Here is a 13,477-nt window from a genome sequence, read left to right as displayed (position 1 = left end):
GTCTCCCCACGCTGGGAGCCGGCTGCAGGAACTCAGGACCTGGCCTGCTGGAGCAGAGCCCGCCCTGGGGCAGGCTCCCAGCCCTGGGAGTCTCCCACCTTCTCACCCCAGGAGCATGCCCAGGCCTATCTGTTCACACAGATGACAAAGACCCCAAACAGGGGCATTTCCAAGCAGTACAAGTGGATGGGGGGTCATGCCTGGACGGGGGGCAGGGCGGGGTACTTGGAAAAGAGCAGGAAGCAGGCCTTGGAGGGCCATGGGAAGGCCCCTCCCACCGCAGTGGCAAGACCCACACCTTAGCCAGGGCGAGACGGAACTAGGGGCGAGGGTGGCTGAGCGAGGAAGCTAATGATCCAGAGTAACGGCAAGTTCAGACAGAGGCTTTGACCTAACATGGGGGATCTGCCGGGAAGAAAGCAACGCATGACGTGTCACAGTACCCACGCCCGCAGAACAGCAGGCACTCCTCTAGTGTGTCACTGCCTGCCGCTGTCTTTGAAGGGACTCCTTACCCAGGGGAGACAACAGAAGAATGTGATTCGGAGTCCAAGTTTCAGTACCCGCTCCCTAAGATATAAATACGCCACCGTGGACTAGGGACGAGGCTCGGAGAGCGCCGGCTTGCGAGAGGCCGGGGCTCCATTGCCAACCCCGGAGAACAGAACACAACACAGATGCACCTAACGTGAAAGCCAAGGCTGAAAGAAAACAGAAGAAAAGGGGCGCTTCTAAAACTCCAGGCACATCTAGCGAGGTCCTCAAGAACACAGGAACAGAAACTCTGCCCTAGAAGCGAGGTTCAGAAGCAGCCCGGTCTCCAGGCAAATCTAAAAAGAGCAAAATGGCTATAACCTACTCTCCCGTGGGACTCGGTTCCAAGGCTCCATCACCCTAGCCAGTGTCTGGGCGACACAGTCCTGCCCGCACGTGCGAGGTCCCGGGCTCCATCGGCAATGCCGGGAAAGGCAAAGCCGCCCTGGTGTGCAGAGGCGAGGGCGGTGCACGCACGGATTTCTGCTGCACCACTCAGAACGCTCTCTCTCTGAAACTGAGTGCATTTCCCATCTCCATTTCTTTTTAGACAAGAGACGACCGACAAGCATTCTCTTTATATTCTGTAGAATTAAAGACAGCCGTTAAAGCTGTCCCTCAGCGTCTGCCGTATGGTCCACTGAGCAAACACCCAGCAACTGCAGCCTTTATTCCTCGCCGTGTTTATTCCCGTCTTGACTCTAGGTCCCACCATCCCTGCTAAGCCAGCAGCCTGAATCGAGACTTAACATTTCTAAAGAACCTCACCAACGCCAAGCATATGAAAAGATCATCTCCTAGTTCTAACAAAGATCTGTTGATTGATCCAACTCACTGGCTTTAAGACGCAAAGTAAACCGCTGGCTTATTCAAACCCAGATGTATTAGAAACCCAAGCTATCTCGGCTGTTTACATATAGTCATAATTCTTTAAGTCTGGACCTAAATGAAACAGCTGTTCTACATTGCACCTGTGCTCAAAGACGTCTCATCACATTTCAGTGAAATACAGAAGTAAGTCAGGTTACTGCTTATATGTGCGGTTATTCTTACTCTTTCTCATCTACTGAGACAATAATCAAAAGAGAAACTTGATGGGTCTCCCGACTCTCTCCAGCTCAGCCCTCAGCCTCACCGCCCCGGCATCGCCATTTAGTTATCCACACAAATGCGCGGGATGTCTACCAGATACTTGTTATGTAGAACCTAACCAAAATCATTTGGAATATACAAGCGGATGCCTCAGCATGTTTACTAAGCTTGCATTCACTGAAACGTTCAGAAGGGACCCAACCTGGGAGAGCAGCTTCTTCAGGAGCTGCGCGATGGCGGGGTCCTCGGGGGCGGGGCAGTCAGGAAGAGACCCCGCCCGCTTCCTCTGCCGCAGGTGGAGATGTCTGAACAAGCTAGCGATGTCTTTAGACCTCAAAGCATAATCAAATATAGAGCGACTCACTGGTTCTCTTAAAACACTCAGCAGAACAAGCTTCCTTTCAATCTGTAATAAAAATAAAAAGGCAGTCAAAAATGCAACGCAGAGTACATCTGCCTTCAAATTCAGTAAATACAGTTTGTGTAAAGTTAACACAGTATTTATTTCCTAAGAAATAGGAATGCTAGGAAACTTGAATGGGCTGCGATGTTTCTTTCCATTATCACCACTAGAATAATCATCTGTGTCTATCATGCTGGAAGACTAGAAATGAACACCCTTGTCAGTAAATTTCAGAGCTAGAGTCATTTCAAGAATCCTCAGCCGGGCGTGGTGGCGCACACTTATAATCCCCGCACTTGGGAGGCTGAGACAGGAGGATCGCACGGGTTCGAAGCCAGCCTCGGCTACTTAGTGAGGCTTTCAGCAACTTAGTGAGACCCTGTTTCCAAATAAAATATAAAAAAGGTCTGGGAGTATAGCCCGGAGGTAGAAAGCCTCTGAGTTCCACCCCCAGTACCACCCCCCCCCCCAAAAAAAAGAATCCAATATGTCAGCACACTTGCTAGATCTAAGAAAAACGCCTGCCGTTCACAGGTCTAACACACAGGTGCTCATCCAGAGAAGACCTGTGACCCCAGGTCTTCCCTTCACAGCTTCCCAATAAGCTCAGCCACTTTCTAAGCAAGTGTTTAAAACACAAATATCTAAACAGAATAATGAGTCAAAAGGAGGAGAAACCTCTATATCTGGTCTCTAAGAAAGAGTAAATCAACTCCAAAAATAAAAAGGCATTGTGTTCTGGGAGTGTTATCCATCTTTCATGCGTATATAAATTAAATTGCTCTTGGAGTAAAAATAAAAAATTCTGTAGGCCCTATGAACTCAAGAGTGACAGTCCCCAGATATGGAGCAGTGTATGAAGAGAGTAAGGACTGAGACACTGCACAGCCACGCTGCCCGGCTGCCGGGGCGGCTCCAAAGCCACGCTCAAGCTAGGGAAGGCCGGCCGAGAGGAGCCACACACGGGAGTGTGGCTCTCCAGACGGGAGGAGCAGCTCAGTAAGGCAGGACCTTCCTGTAGGCTTCAAGGCCAGAATTGCCCTTCTACATTCCCCTGCATTCAAAGATCTATTTCACAGTTGGCCATCCAGCAAGATGAAGGACAGAAATGCTGAAAAGCAAACAAATTTTGCTTTGCACAAACCAAAGACTCAAAGTTTATGATCAAATGCCATACTGCTAGAGGTGGGGGAAGGGAGTCACTACATTTTAAAAAAGAAATTAGAACCAATAAGTGGTTTAAAGTAAAAAAAAAAAAAAAAGACTTGGCCAACTGATTGTAAATGATATCGTTGACTAAAGTCCGTATATTTTTCACTTTAATAGAGAATACCTGACAATATTACACAAAGAAAAGACAGTCCGCACTGCTGCACACTATATCAGGTATGACAACACTGTCCTCACCTTTTCTCAGCTACAAAAGTGCTTGGTCCATTAGTGCCTTCAAAGGAGCACGAAAATGGTACAGTCCAATTTAAAGCTTTAAAAACTAAAGGAAAAAATAGGACTCTCCAAACACTTTTTTTAAGACACCCAATTTAAAAGGATCGACTCCAGGCTGGAACACATGTACCTGTATTATCGGTTGGGTTATATACGGATCGAGGTACGGCATCAGTTTGCAGTAGACATCGGCCGTACTTATCTGATGGGCCACCACTGTGATGAATCCCACGGCGCCGTAGCGTATCCACAGATTGGGGTGACACAGGAAGGGGGCTGGAGGGGGAAAGCGATGGATCAAACCAGGTGCACAGCGTAACACTACCACGACAAATCCTCACCTTACAACAGCGTTAATAAGGAGACTACCACCCACGCACCACACGCCACTAAGAGGCTCCTAAATTACTCGATTAGCTGAAGTATAAACCCAAGCAGCTGAGCACAGCCACCTAACTCTACCTTACTATAGATACCCTCAATCCCATAAGAGAATACAACCATCATTTCCTGAGAATTTTAAGTGTCTATTTTTTTTTAGCTAGGGCTGAAAATACATGGGTACCTACTCACTAGATTAAAAACTATTGGCTGTGCCGGGCGTGGTGGCGCACGCTCGTAATCCCCGCACTTGGGAGGCGGAGACAGGAGGATCAAGCAGGTTCGAAGCCAGCCTCAGCTACTTAGTGAGGCTCTCAGCAACTTGGTGAGACCCTGTTTCCAAATAAAGTATAAAATAGATCTGGGAGTATAGCCCGGAGGTAGAAGGGCTTCCAGGAACCCCAGTACCACACACACACACACACACACACTATTGGCCAGAGACACTAAAAATCCCAGTAACATACAGCACGTAACTGATACCCACGCAGGCCCCACAGGAGGTCAAGGACACCATGTCCACCACACAAGGGAAGGAGAAAGTGGGACAGCATTTCTCCTCTAAGCCAGAGTACTAGAATCAAGAAAACATTTGATCGACCTAGCATTCTTTTTAATGCAGGGGTTTGATCAAACCTGACACATAATTCAGTCATTCAAAAGGCATTATGAACAGAAACTAGACAGCTAGATCGTTGTGTCCATTCTATAAAAGCTCAAAATACAAGACTAAGTCAGGAAGTCAAACAAAGGTCTTTTCTTCCCTTTTAATGATTTTATGTATGAAACCAAAAATCACTGACTTTAACTAAGTTAGACTAACCTGATTAAGAATAAAATTCAAACTTCTAAAAGCAAAAAGTACTAGCTGAGTATATACAAAGATGTAATATTTACAGGAAATTTACTGTACAAGAAATTCGTGTTAGCGAGAAATACTAGCAGCATGTGCTCGTAATACTTGTATAGAAAGGGAAAGGAGGCGAGACGCATGGAAAGGATCTCCAACATCCTCCATTCCCAATTTTCTAACTGCAGAGGAAGGTTTTGAGTCTTTCATAAACCACCTGCAGTCCGCTCTCTCCAAGTCTGGTACTGTCGCTTCGACAAAGAGGAAGAAAGACCTGAAGAAACACTGAGACCTCTGGAAAGGCGCTACAGCCACACCGCGCCAGGCCTTGGGCGCCGTGTCCCCGAGCGCTGGTCCCAGGCCCTCACCCCTGGGCAGCACGGCCACACGTGCACGGCGCCTCCCTGGCTACGGCCCAGGCACACAGCTTGCCAGCTGCACACACGGGCACACACGCTGCTGCCTGGGAGGCTCGCCCCGCCTGCTTCTGACAGCACCACGCCGCACAGCCTGGCAGCCATGGTCACTACAGCCTGGGCCCGGCACAGACGGACGGATGCGCTCCACGAGACCATCTGCAGAGGCACAGGCGGAAGCACAGCCATCGCCACACCTGCAGACGTGCATGGGAGGGCCGTGAGACCCTGCGGCCAGCTGAGACACGGCACTAGCACTTCAGTCACTAGCTCACGGACACCACGCATGGCAACGCTCCAGAAACACGAACCCCAAAGCAGAAGAGCCTATAAAATGGTGTACTTTCTCTATCCAACACACTCTAGATCTCTGGGGACAAATGTAAGATCCTTCCATCTGAATGTGAAAAGCGCAGGTTTTCACATGACTGTCAACGAACTCAGGATAATCACCACCGAGAGCCCGCCACCGCCTCTTTACCGGTCACGTGGTGGAAGTGGGCCGCGGTAACGCTAACCTTCTATTTTAACAACTAGCACACAGGAGAGCACCCTCACCAGGTCTGTGGGGTCTAGGAAAGAGAGCGCACTGTGAGGGCAGCATCACAGGTCCACATCTGCCCACTCCACGCCCCGGGGTGCAGCCTGAGCGACACCTGAGTCCTCGCGGGAGGAGGGGACTGCAGTGAGCAGCCTCGCGGGCCACCGCCCCGCACCAGGCCTCCCCAGAGAACAGCGCTGCGTCCAAGCCGCCTCCATCAAGCCGAAACGTGATCCGCACTGTGAGTTCTAACAGGGTGGAAACGTAAGCCAACTGTGCTACTTGGATACGGAATCTTCGGGAGGTGATCAAGGTTCAGGGAGGCCATGAAAGTGGCCTAATCCCGTGACAATGGAGATTTTCAAGAAGAGGAGGGAAGCCTGGTGGCACACACCTGTGATCCCAGGACTCAGGAGTAAAAAAATAATCAAAAGAGATAACAAAGCCGGAGTGGTGGTGCACGCCTGTGATCCCCGCGCTTGGGAGGCGGAGACAGGAGGATCCCAGGTTCACAGCCAGCCTCAGCTTTTGTAACTCAGCGAGACCCTGTTCCAAAAATAAAGAGTAAAAATAGAATACCTCTGAGTTGAATCCCCAGTCCCGAAAAGAAAAAAAAAATGTCTTTGTATTTTTCTCTGAGAATTGCCGCCAGACAAATCTTCAGTCAGGTACAGTGGTATGCGCCTGTAAGCCCCAGTAATTGGGAGGCCGAGAAAAGAGGATCATAGGTTCAAGACCAGCCTTAGCAACTTAGACTCTGTTTCAAATTTTAAAAATATCTTTTTTTTAACTGTTACTGAGGATTGAACCCAGGGGCATTCTATACATCTAAGCTACACTCCCCCAGCCCTGTATTTTTTATTTTGAAACAGTGTCTCACTGAGCTGCTGAGGCTGGTTCTAGAACTGTGATCTTCCTGTCTCAGCCTACCAAATACTGGGGTTACAGGCATGTGCCCGATTGCCTAACTTAAAAATAAATATAAAAAAGGAAAAATCTATTATTCAAGTTTGACTTTTTATTAATTTGGTAAATCATTCAGCAGCATTCAATTATTTATCTAAAAAGGAAATTTTCTATGATTTTGTATCCTCTCAATACAGATCCTGCTGGAATTCTTATGTTGCTTTCTTGATTAAACTGACAATAGCCGGGCGTGGTGGCGCACGCTTGTAATCCCCGCGCTTGGGAGGCTGAGACAGGAGGATCACACAGGTTTGAAGCCAGCCTCAGCTACTTAGTGAGGCTCTCAGCAACTTAGTGAGACACTGTTTCCAAATAAAATATAAAAATAGGTCTGGGAGTATAGCCCAGAGGTAGAAAGCCTCTGGGTTCCACCCCCGGTACCACATTAAAAAAAAACAAAAACAAAAAAACTGACAATAAAACTAAAAGTTTCAGATATTCTTAATTTTAGAATTTGCCGTAGGCCTTTGCTATTACTCTGTATTTTAAAAATTTGAGGAGAAAAGACCAGTACTATAAAGGTCAAGAAATGAATTCCTTTTATTGGTTCATAAAATTCCTAATATAGTCATTTGAATACCATGAATTCTTTACTAGCAAGCAAGGTGAGGGCAGACGTCATAAAGAATTGTTCACATCCAACTGTCAACTTACTTAGCAGTCGAGTACCCCAAACTAAGGTTTCCTGTTTATGTTTTTGGGTGCTAGGGATTGAACCCAGGGCTAAAGCATATGTTCTAGCTGTGAGCTACACCCCTGCCCCATGTAAGTTTAATCTTCAGAACGGCTGGGACTTTATCTGTGTGTTTAGTACTCCGCCCCCAGGGTCGCAAAGACCTAGCCACAGATGAAAACAAGCAGTCCTTCCCAGCCAGAGCTGGGAGTCCGAGCCAGCCACCTGTCTGTCTCTTACAGGCATCTGTACAGCACGCGCACACACTCACACGCATGCACAACAGACACCTGCAACGATCATGCTGCAATTCTTACACTATACCACCTAGAAATTTTTTTTTTTTTTTTTTTTTTTTTTTTTTTTTTTGGTGGTACTGGGGTTCCTGGAAGCCCTTCTACCTCCGGGCTACACTCCCAGACCTATTTTATATTTTTGAAACAGGGTCTCTTACGCCAGCACGGCTGGCTTCGAACCTGCGCGATCCTCCTGTCTCCGCCTCCCAAGCGCGGGGATTACAAGCGTGCACCACCACGCCCGGCGCACCACCTAGAAATTTTATACAGTCATTCCCATACCCTAGGTTTCCTGTTCTAAGCTTCCAAAACAGAAACTCACCGATATCGCTGGCGAATTCATAGACGTGGGGCTTCTGTAGCAGCCCTAACTGGCACATACAGGTGAGCGCGTCGAGGGCTTTGACGATGACAAACTCCTCGGCATCGCTGAGGCCTTGCTGCAGCAGGGGCTTCAGAATGGAGGAGCTCTGCCAGCCGACGTAGGCAGCAACACCTGAGGACGAGAGCCACGGCCATGATGACGATGCCTGGAAGTGTGTCATCGTGGAGAAAGACGCTGGCAGCGACCAAAGCTGGTCAGCATCCCAGGAACCTGCAATAGGCTCCCTACCCAGCACTATCGAACAAGAGCCAGGCCGCGGCAAGTCGTCAGCAACGTCTGCACAAAGGAAAACACAGGTCTCCTGAAAAGAAAGAGGCAGCAGAAGCCCTCGCACGGTCTGCAGCATCCGCGGAGGCTGGTGGGCCACGGGCAAGGCACCAAGATACGGAGGAGTGCGATACCCAGGCTGCCAACTACATGACGAAAGAGAAGCTGGGAGGAGGGGTGCACGCTTGAAATCCCAGCACTCGGGAGGCTGAGACAGGAGGATGGAGGTTCACGGACAGTCTCAGCTACTTAGTGAGGCCCTTTGCAACTCAGTACAAGCCTGTTTCAAAAAGAATAAAAAAATAGGTCTGAGGGTGAGCCAGGCATGGCGGTGCACATCTGTAATTCCAGGACTTGGGAGGCTGAGACAGGAGGATTGCAGGTTTGAGGACAGCCTTAGCAAGTAGTAAGACTCTTATCATCCCAGTGAAACCCTGCTTCCAAATAAAAAAGAAAATCAAGGTAGGAGTTTAGCTTGAAGGGAGAATGCCTCTGGGTTCACTTACCAGTACAAAAAAAAAAAAAAAAAAGAAACAAAACAAAAAGACAGTGACTTGACTTTTCACAAATTTCCAGTTTTACACAAAGCCAACCCTGTAAATTTTAATTTTCTAATGCAATGATTTTTCAACCGTAATTATATTTTAACTACTGTCTGATTCTAAAAATAATTAACGCATGTCCCAGTAGAAAACATGACGAACGTGGAAACGCTAAAGAAAATCGCCGAGTACTGCAGCCCACCGGTCAGCAGATGAACTCGGGTGTATTCCAGGCCCTTTGTAAACACGAGTCTCTGTGGCGGAGGCCTTCCCAGGCCTGGCTCGCACTCGTGGCCGTCCAGCCCACCTGGCTCACTTTAGCCATCCTTCCTGGCACGTTCCCCAGGTGGTCGTTGGCTTAACGCGGTCTTTGACGACCGCCTGAGATGCCTTCACGTGGATGTAACAGCTCAGCGAATCAACCAGCTGAAATATGCCACCCCAAAGAACATGAAGACAAAATGCCGAGCACTCCTTTCACTCTGAACGAGATCAGCAACATCCTTCTAAAAGGGCGACGTACTATCTTAGGATCGAAGGCCGGGAGGGAGGGAGGGACGGACGGCGTACGCACCCACTATGCTGTCGAAGAAGGCCCCGCGCAGGCGCCAGTCGTTCTTGTCGTTCAGGAAGGTGATCATGTGGGACAGCAGCACGTCGTTGGCCTTCTGGCGCCCGAAGAACACGCACAGCCGGGTGATCCCGCTCTCCATCAGGGTCTGCTTCACGATGTTCTCGGGGTCGCTCAGCAAAGTCACGACCTTCTGCTGCACCATCTCATGTAAGGCCTGGAGCTCTGGGGCCAAAAGAGACATGCTCGGTCGCCCCTCATTTACAGCCGGCCTCTTGCCACCGTCCTGGAGCGCTAGAAGCGGCGCAGAGGCCGCCGTGGGGAGTCAGGATGGCTGCGCTCCCGCTATCAAGCTCTGCGGGACAGGCAACCACGAGAAACTGAACACCGCAGACAAGCAGACGCTGCGCCTGACCAACGCCTCACTCCCTAAGCAGTCCGGGCGGGACAGGCTTCACGGAGGAAGTAGGAGGAGGCACCAACGCAGAGATCAGGGTAACCGGAAGATAACTTCAGCAGGGGCTTCAAAGAACCGGCAAGGAGAACCCGACGGCAGCCAGGAAAACTCTTGAGGAAGCTGTGCGTGTGTGCACGCATGTATGTGTGGTGCTGGGGATGGGACCTGGGGGCATTCCACCTCCGAGCTACACCCCCAGTCCTTTTTATTTCTTTTGTTCTGCAACAAGGTCAACACTAAATTGCTGAATCTCACTAAGTTGCTGAGGCTGTCTTCAAACCTGCCATCCTCCTGTCTCAGCCTCCCGAGTACGGAGATCACAGCAGTGCACCACCAGGCCTGGCCGAGAAAGCATTCATTTCTCAAGGTTGACTGGCTCCTGCAGAAGGGCAGGAAGCAGCCAGCTTGGTGATGCGGGCCTCCTCTGACCTGTTCTACTCACCCACCCGGTCTGTTTGTTTACTTAGTTGTCTTTCCTGTACTAGAACGTGAGTTCCAGAGCAGGGTCACCTGCCTTTCTACACCACATCTGCAGTGCTCAGAGCAGACTCGGTACTGACCGAGGCAGAGCCCACTATTCAACAAATACCTGCTGACTAAACGAGAAAGGACAGACGCTACTTCTGCTCCATCAACCCCCTCCAACGGAGAAGGTGACTGGTCTCCATGGACATCAGGTGTTCACACGAAGAAAGACTTTAGATTGACTCCCAGAAAGCTTTCTGTATCTAAACTCATTATCTAAAAAGGTGTTGCCAAGCCGGGCGTGGTGGCGCACGCTGGTCATCCCAGCATTCAGGAGGCTGAGACCGGAGGATTGCAGTTCGCAGACAGCCTCAGCTACTTAGTGAGGCCCTCTGCAACTCAGTGAGCCCCGATTTCAAAATAAAGAATAAAAAATAGGGCAGGGGGTATAGCTCGGAGAGGTCGAATGCCCCTGGGTTCTATCCCCAGACCCACCAAAAATATAAAAAATATATATAAAAAAGGTGTTGCCGGGCGTGGTGGCGCACGCTTGTAATCCCCGCGCTTAGGAGGTGAAGACAGGAGGATCGCGCAGGTTCAAAGCCAGCCTCCCTGGAGACCCTGTTTCTAAATAAAAACATAAAATAGGTCTGGGAGTACAGCCCAGAGGTAGAAGGGTTCCATTCCCAGTACCACCAAAAAACAAAACAACAACAACAACAAAAAACAAATCAAAAACAAAAAACCAGACACTCAACATGCGTTCACACGAGAAAAAAAGGTTTAGACTCTTTACTAGATCCGTTCTTTATGAGAACTGTATTATTCAGCCATCTTTCCCGGTCACACAAATCAATTCTGGTTTTACATTAGCGACTCAATCCAAATAACAGGACTTCTAGAAGAGAAGATTGTACAACCTGTGTCATAATTTCCACTCGGACGCGTGACTTCATCGATTTCTTCACTGTTAGGATCATTTTCCAGGTTGAGGTTTTTTAACTGCACTAATTCCAGGAATCTCAGGGCTGTTTCCGCCAGGAGAGCTATGTTTTCTACGATACAAAATGAGAAAACATTTATAATTTTAATCTTAAATCTGTGTGATGATTATAGCTTTCCTTTTGTAAGTCTTTATACATATAAATAGTCATCATATTATCACAGAACTTTTCAATTTTTCACTTAATCTAATCAGATTTTTATTAACTAATTTCATAATCCACAACTATCTTCAAACTGCCAATTTTAATAGTGAAATATAAGTTTTTTAAAAAGTACAAAAACTGCCAGGCAAGGTGGCACAATTGGGAGGCTGAGACAGGAGGATTGCACAGGTTCAAAGCCAGCCTCAGCTACGTAGTGAGGCTCTCAGCAACTGAGACCCTGTTTCCAAATAAAATATATTAAAAAAGAGTCTGGGAGTGCAGCCCAGGGATAGAAAGCCCCTGGGTTCCATCCCCAGTACCATAAAAAAAAAAAAGTACTAAAACCTCTATTGGGCGTGGTGGCACACACTTGTAATCCCAGCATTCTGGAGGCGACCAGAGGATCAGGTTCGCGGACAGCCTCAGCTACTTGGTGAGGCCCTCTGCAACTCAGTGAGGCCCTGTTTCAAAATAGAGAATAAAAAATAGGGCTGGGGATGTAGCTCAGAGGTAGAATGCCCCTGGGTTTTATTTATTCCCTGTACCATCAAAAATAAATAAGTAAATGATTAAAAGTACAAAAACCTAAAATAAAGCACCCAAATGTAATGAGGCAAAGAAGTTTAATCCTTCGACAAAGACCTACCCTCTAAGACGTACGGTGACAAGTGAGGCGTTTACCAGACTAACACGGAAATGCGCTGACGTCAGGCGGGCCGGGCCGCAGCCCTGGGCTCAGGGCCCACCTGCCCTCACTCACTCACTTGTCTCAACAGTGTGATCCGGTCTCTTCAACAGAAATGGAGTCAGTTGCTCAAGGAGCCATTGCTAAATTCAGCGAGCCGCGGTTAGGCCGCTCTGGAAGCGACACTCAAGTTCTTGGGGACCCAGTGCGGGCTGTCCGCCACACTGCTGCAGCTGTCTGCACTTTCTTTCTTCTTTTTTTTTTTTATTTTTTTTATTTTTTTTATTTTTTTATTTATTTTATTTTATTTTATTGGTGCACTGTATTCATACATCATAGTGGGATACAAACTTTTGTAGACATACATGCACACATCGCCCAGTCAGCCCCCACCCGATCCCCACCCCATTCTCTCCCCATCCCTCCCTCCCATGCTTGGCTTAGTGGTTGACATCTAGTATTATAGCAATTTATCCAAAATTAAAAATGATAATCTCACATAACAGTTTCATTTGTCTGATACCAAGCTTTTGATGACTTAAAGATAACATTTCAATATTTCTTTTTGCTTTCTTTCTTACCAGAGAATATTTTTTTCTTTTTTTTTAGGTGAAACTATCATATATTTATTTTTCAGAAAAAAATCTATCCTGATATGGAATATGGACTCTAGATACCCAAAACAATCTCGAAGCAAAAACAAAGCTAGAAGATGTATATTTTCTGATTTCAAACCATATAAAGCTACAATAATTGAAACAGTGTAATACTGTTCTAAAGGCAGATATATAGACCATTGGAGTTAAATACAAGCCTAGAGCTAACTTCTTCCCTATATTGTCAAGTTATTTTTGACAAGGTTTCCACGAAGATTTGGTGGTGGAAATAATAATCTTTTAACTAAATATTGTTGAAAAATAATAATTACATGGAAAAGAATAAAATTGGACCCTTACCTAATCCCACATACAAGTATTAACTCAAACTAGATAAAACACCTAAATATAAATCTTAAGACTATAAACTTTTAGGAGAAAATCTGGGTCATAAAACCTCACAACATTGAAATTAGCAGTGATTTCTTGGATATGATTTCAATGGCACAGGCAACAGAAGAATATACAAACTCCCTAAAAAATAAAAGAAAATATTGTATATCCAAAGACAATGTAAACAGAGTTAAAAGTTACTAATAGAATTGGATAAAATATTTCCAAATGCTATATCTGAAGGTATATTAATATTCCAACTAGAAATCCTAAAAATTAACAACAATAAAGGCAAACAATACAATTTAGAGATAGGTAAAAGACTAACATAAATAATGAATCTCCACAGATAACCAATCTTAGTTGTCTG

At 47.0% G+C, this 13,477-nt stretch overlaps 1 protein-coding gene across 1 annotated transcript in view; it reads right to left on the bottom strand.

The window, feature by feature from the left end:
* Positions 1 to 13,477, bottom strand: part of PIK3R4 (phosphoinositide-3-kinase regulatory subunit 4) — a gene marked incomplete at both ends in the record, with an annotated part of 52,474 nt that overhangs the window by 25,020 nt on the left and 13,977 nt on the right. The window contains 5 exons of the mRNA XM_080695850.1: positions 1,829 to 2,032; positions 3,606 to 3,751; positions 7,921 to 8,094; positions 9,367 to 9,588; positions 11,206 to 11,340. Of these exons, the coding sequence (XP_080551976.1) occupies positions 1,829 to 2,032; positions 3,606 to 3,751; positions 7,921 to 8,094; positions 9,367 to 9,588; positions 11,206 to 11,340 (881 nt within the window). The remainder of the gene's footprint in view (positions 1 to 1,828; positions 2,033 to 3,605; positions 3,752 to 7,920; positions 8,095 to 9,366; positions 9,589 to 11,205; positions 11,341 to 13,477) is intronic.

Source organism: Muscardinus avellanarius, assembly GCF_963383645.1.
Source record: "Muscardinus avellanarius genome assembly, chromosome: 5".
Taxonomy (NCBI): domain Eukaryota; kingdom Metazoa; phylum Chordata; class Mammalia; order Rodentia; family Gliridae; genus Muscardinus; species Muscardinus avellanarius.
Note: the sequence above shows the minus strand (reverse complement) of the source record. Positions and strands in the feature narration are given on the sequence as shown.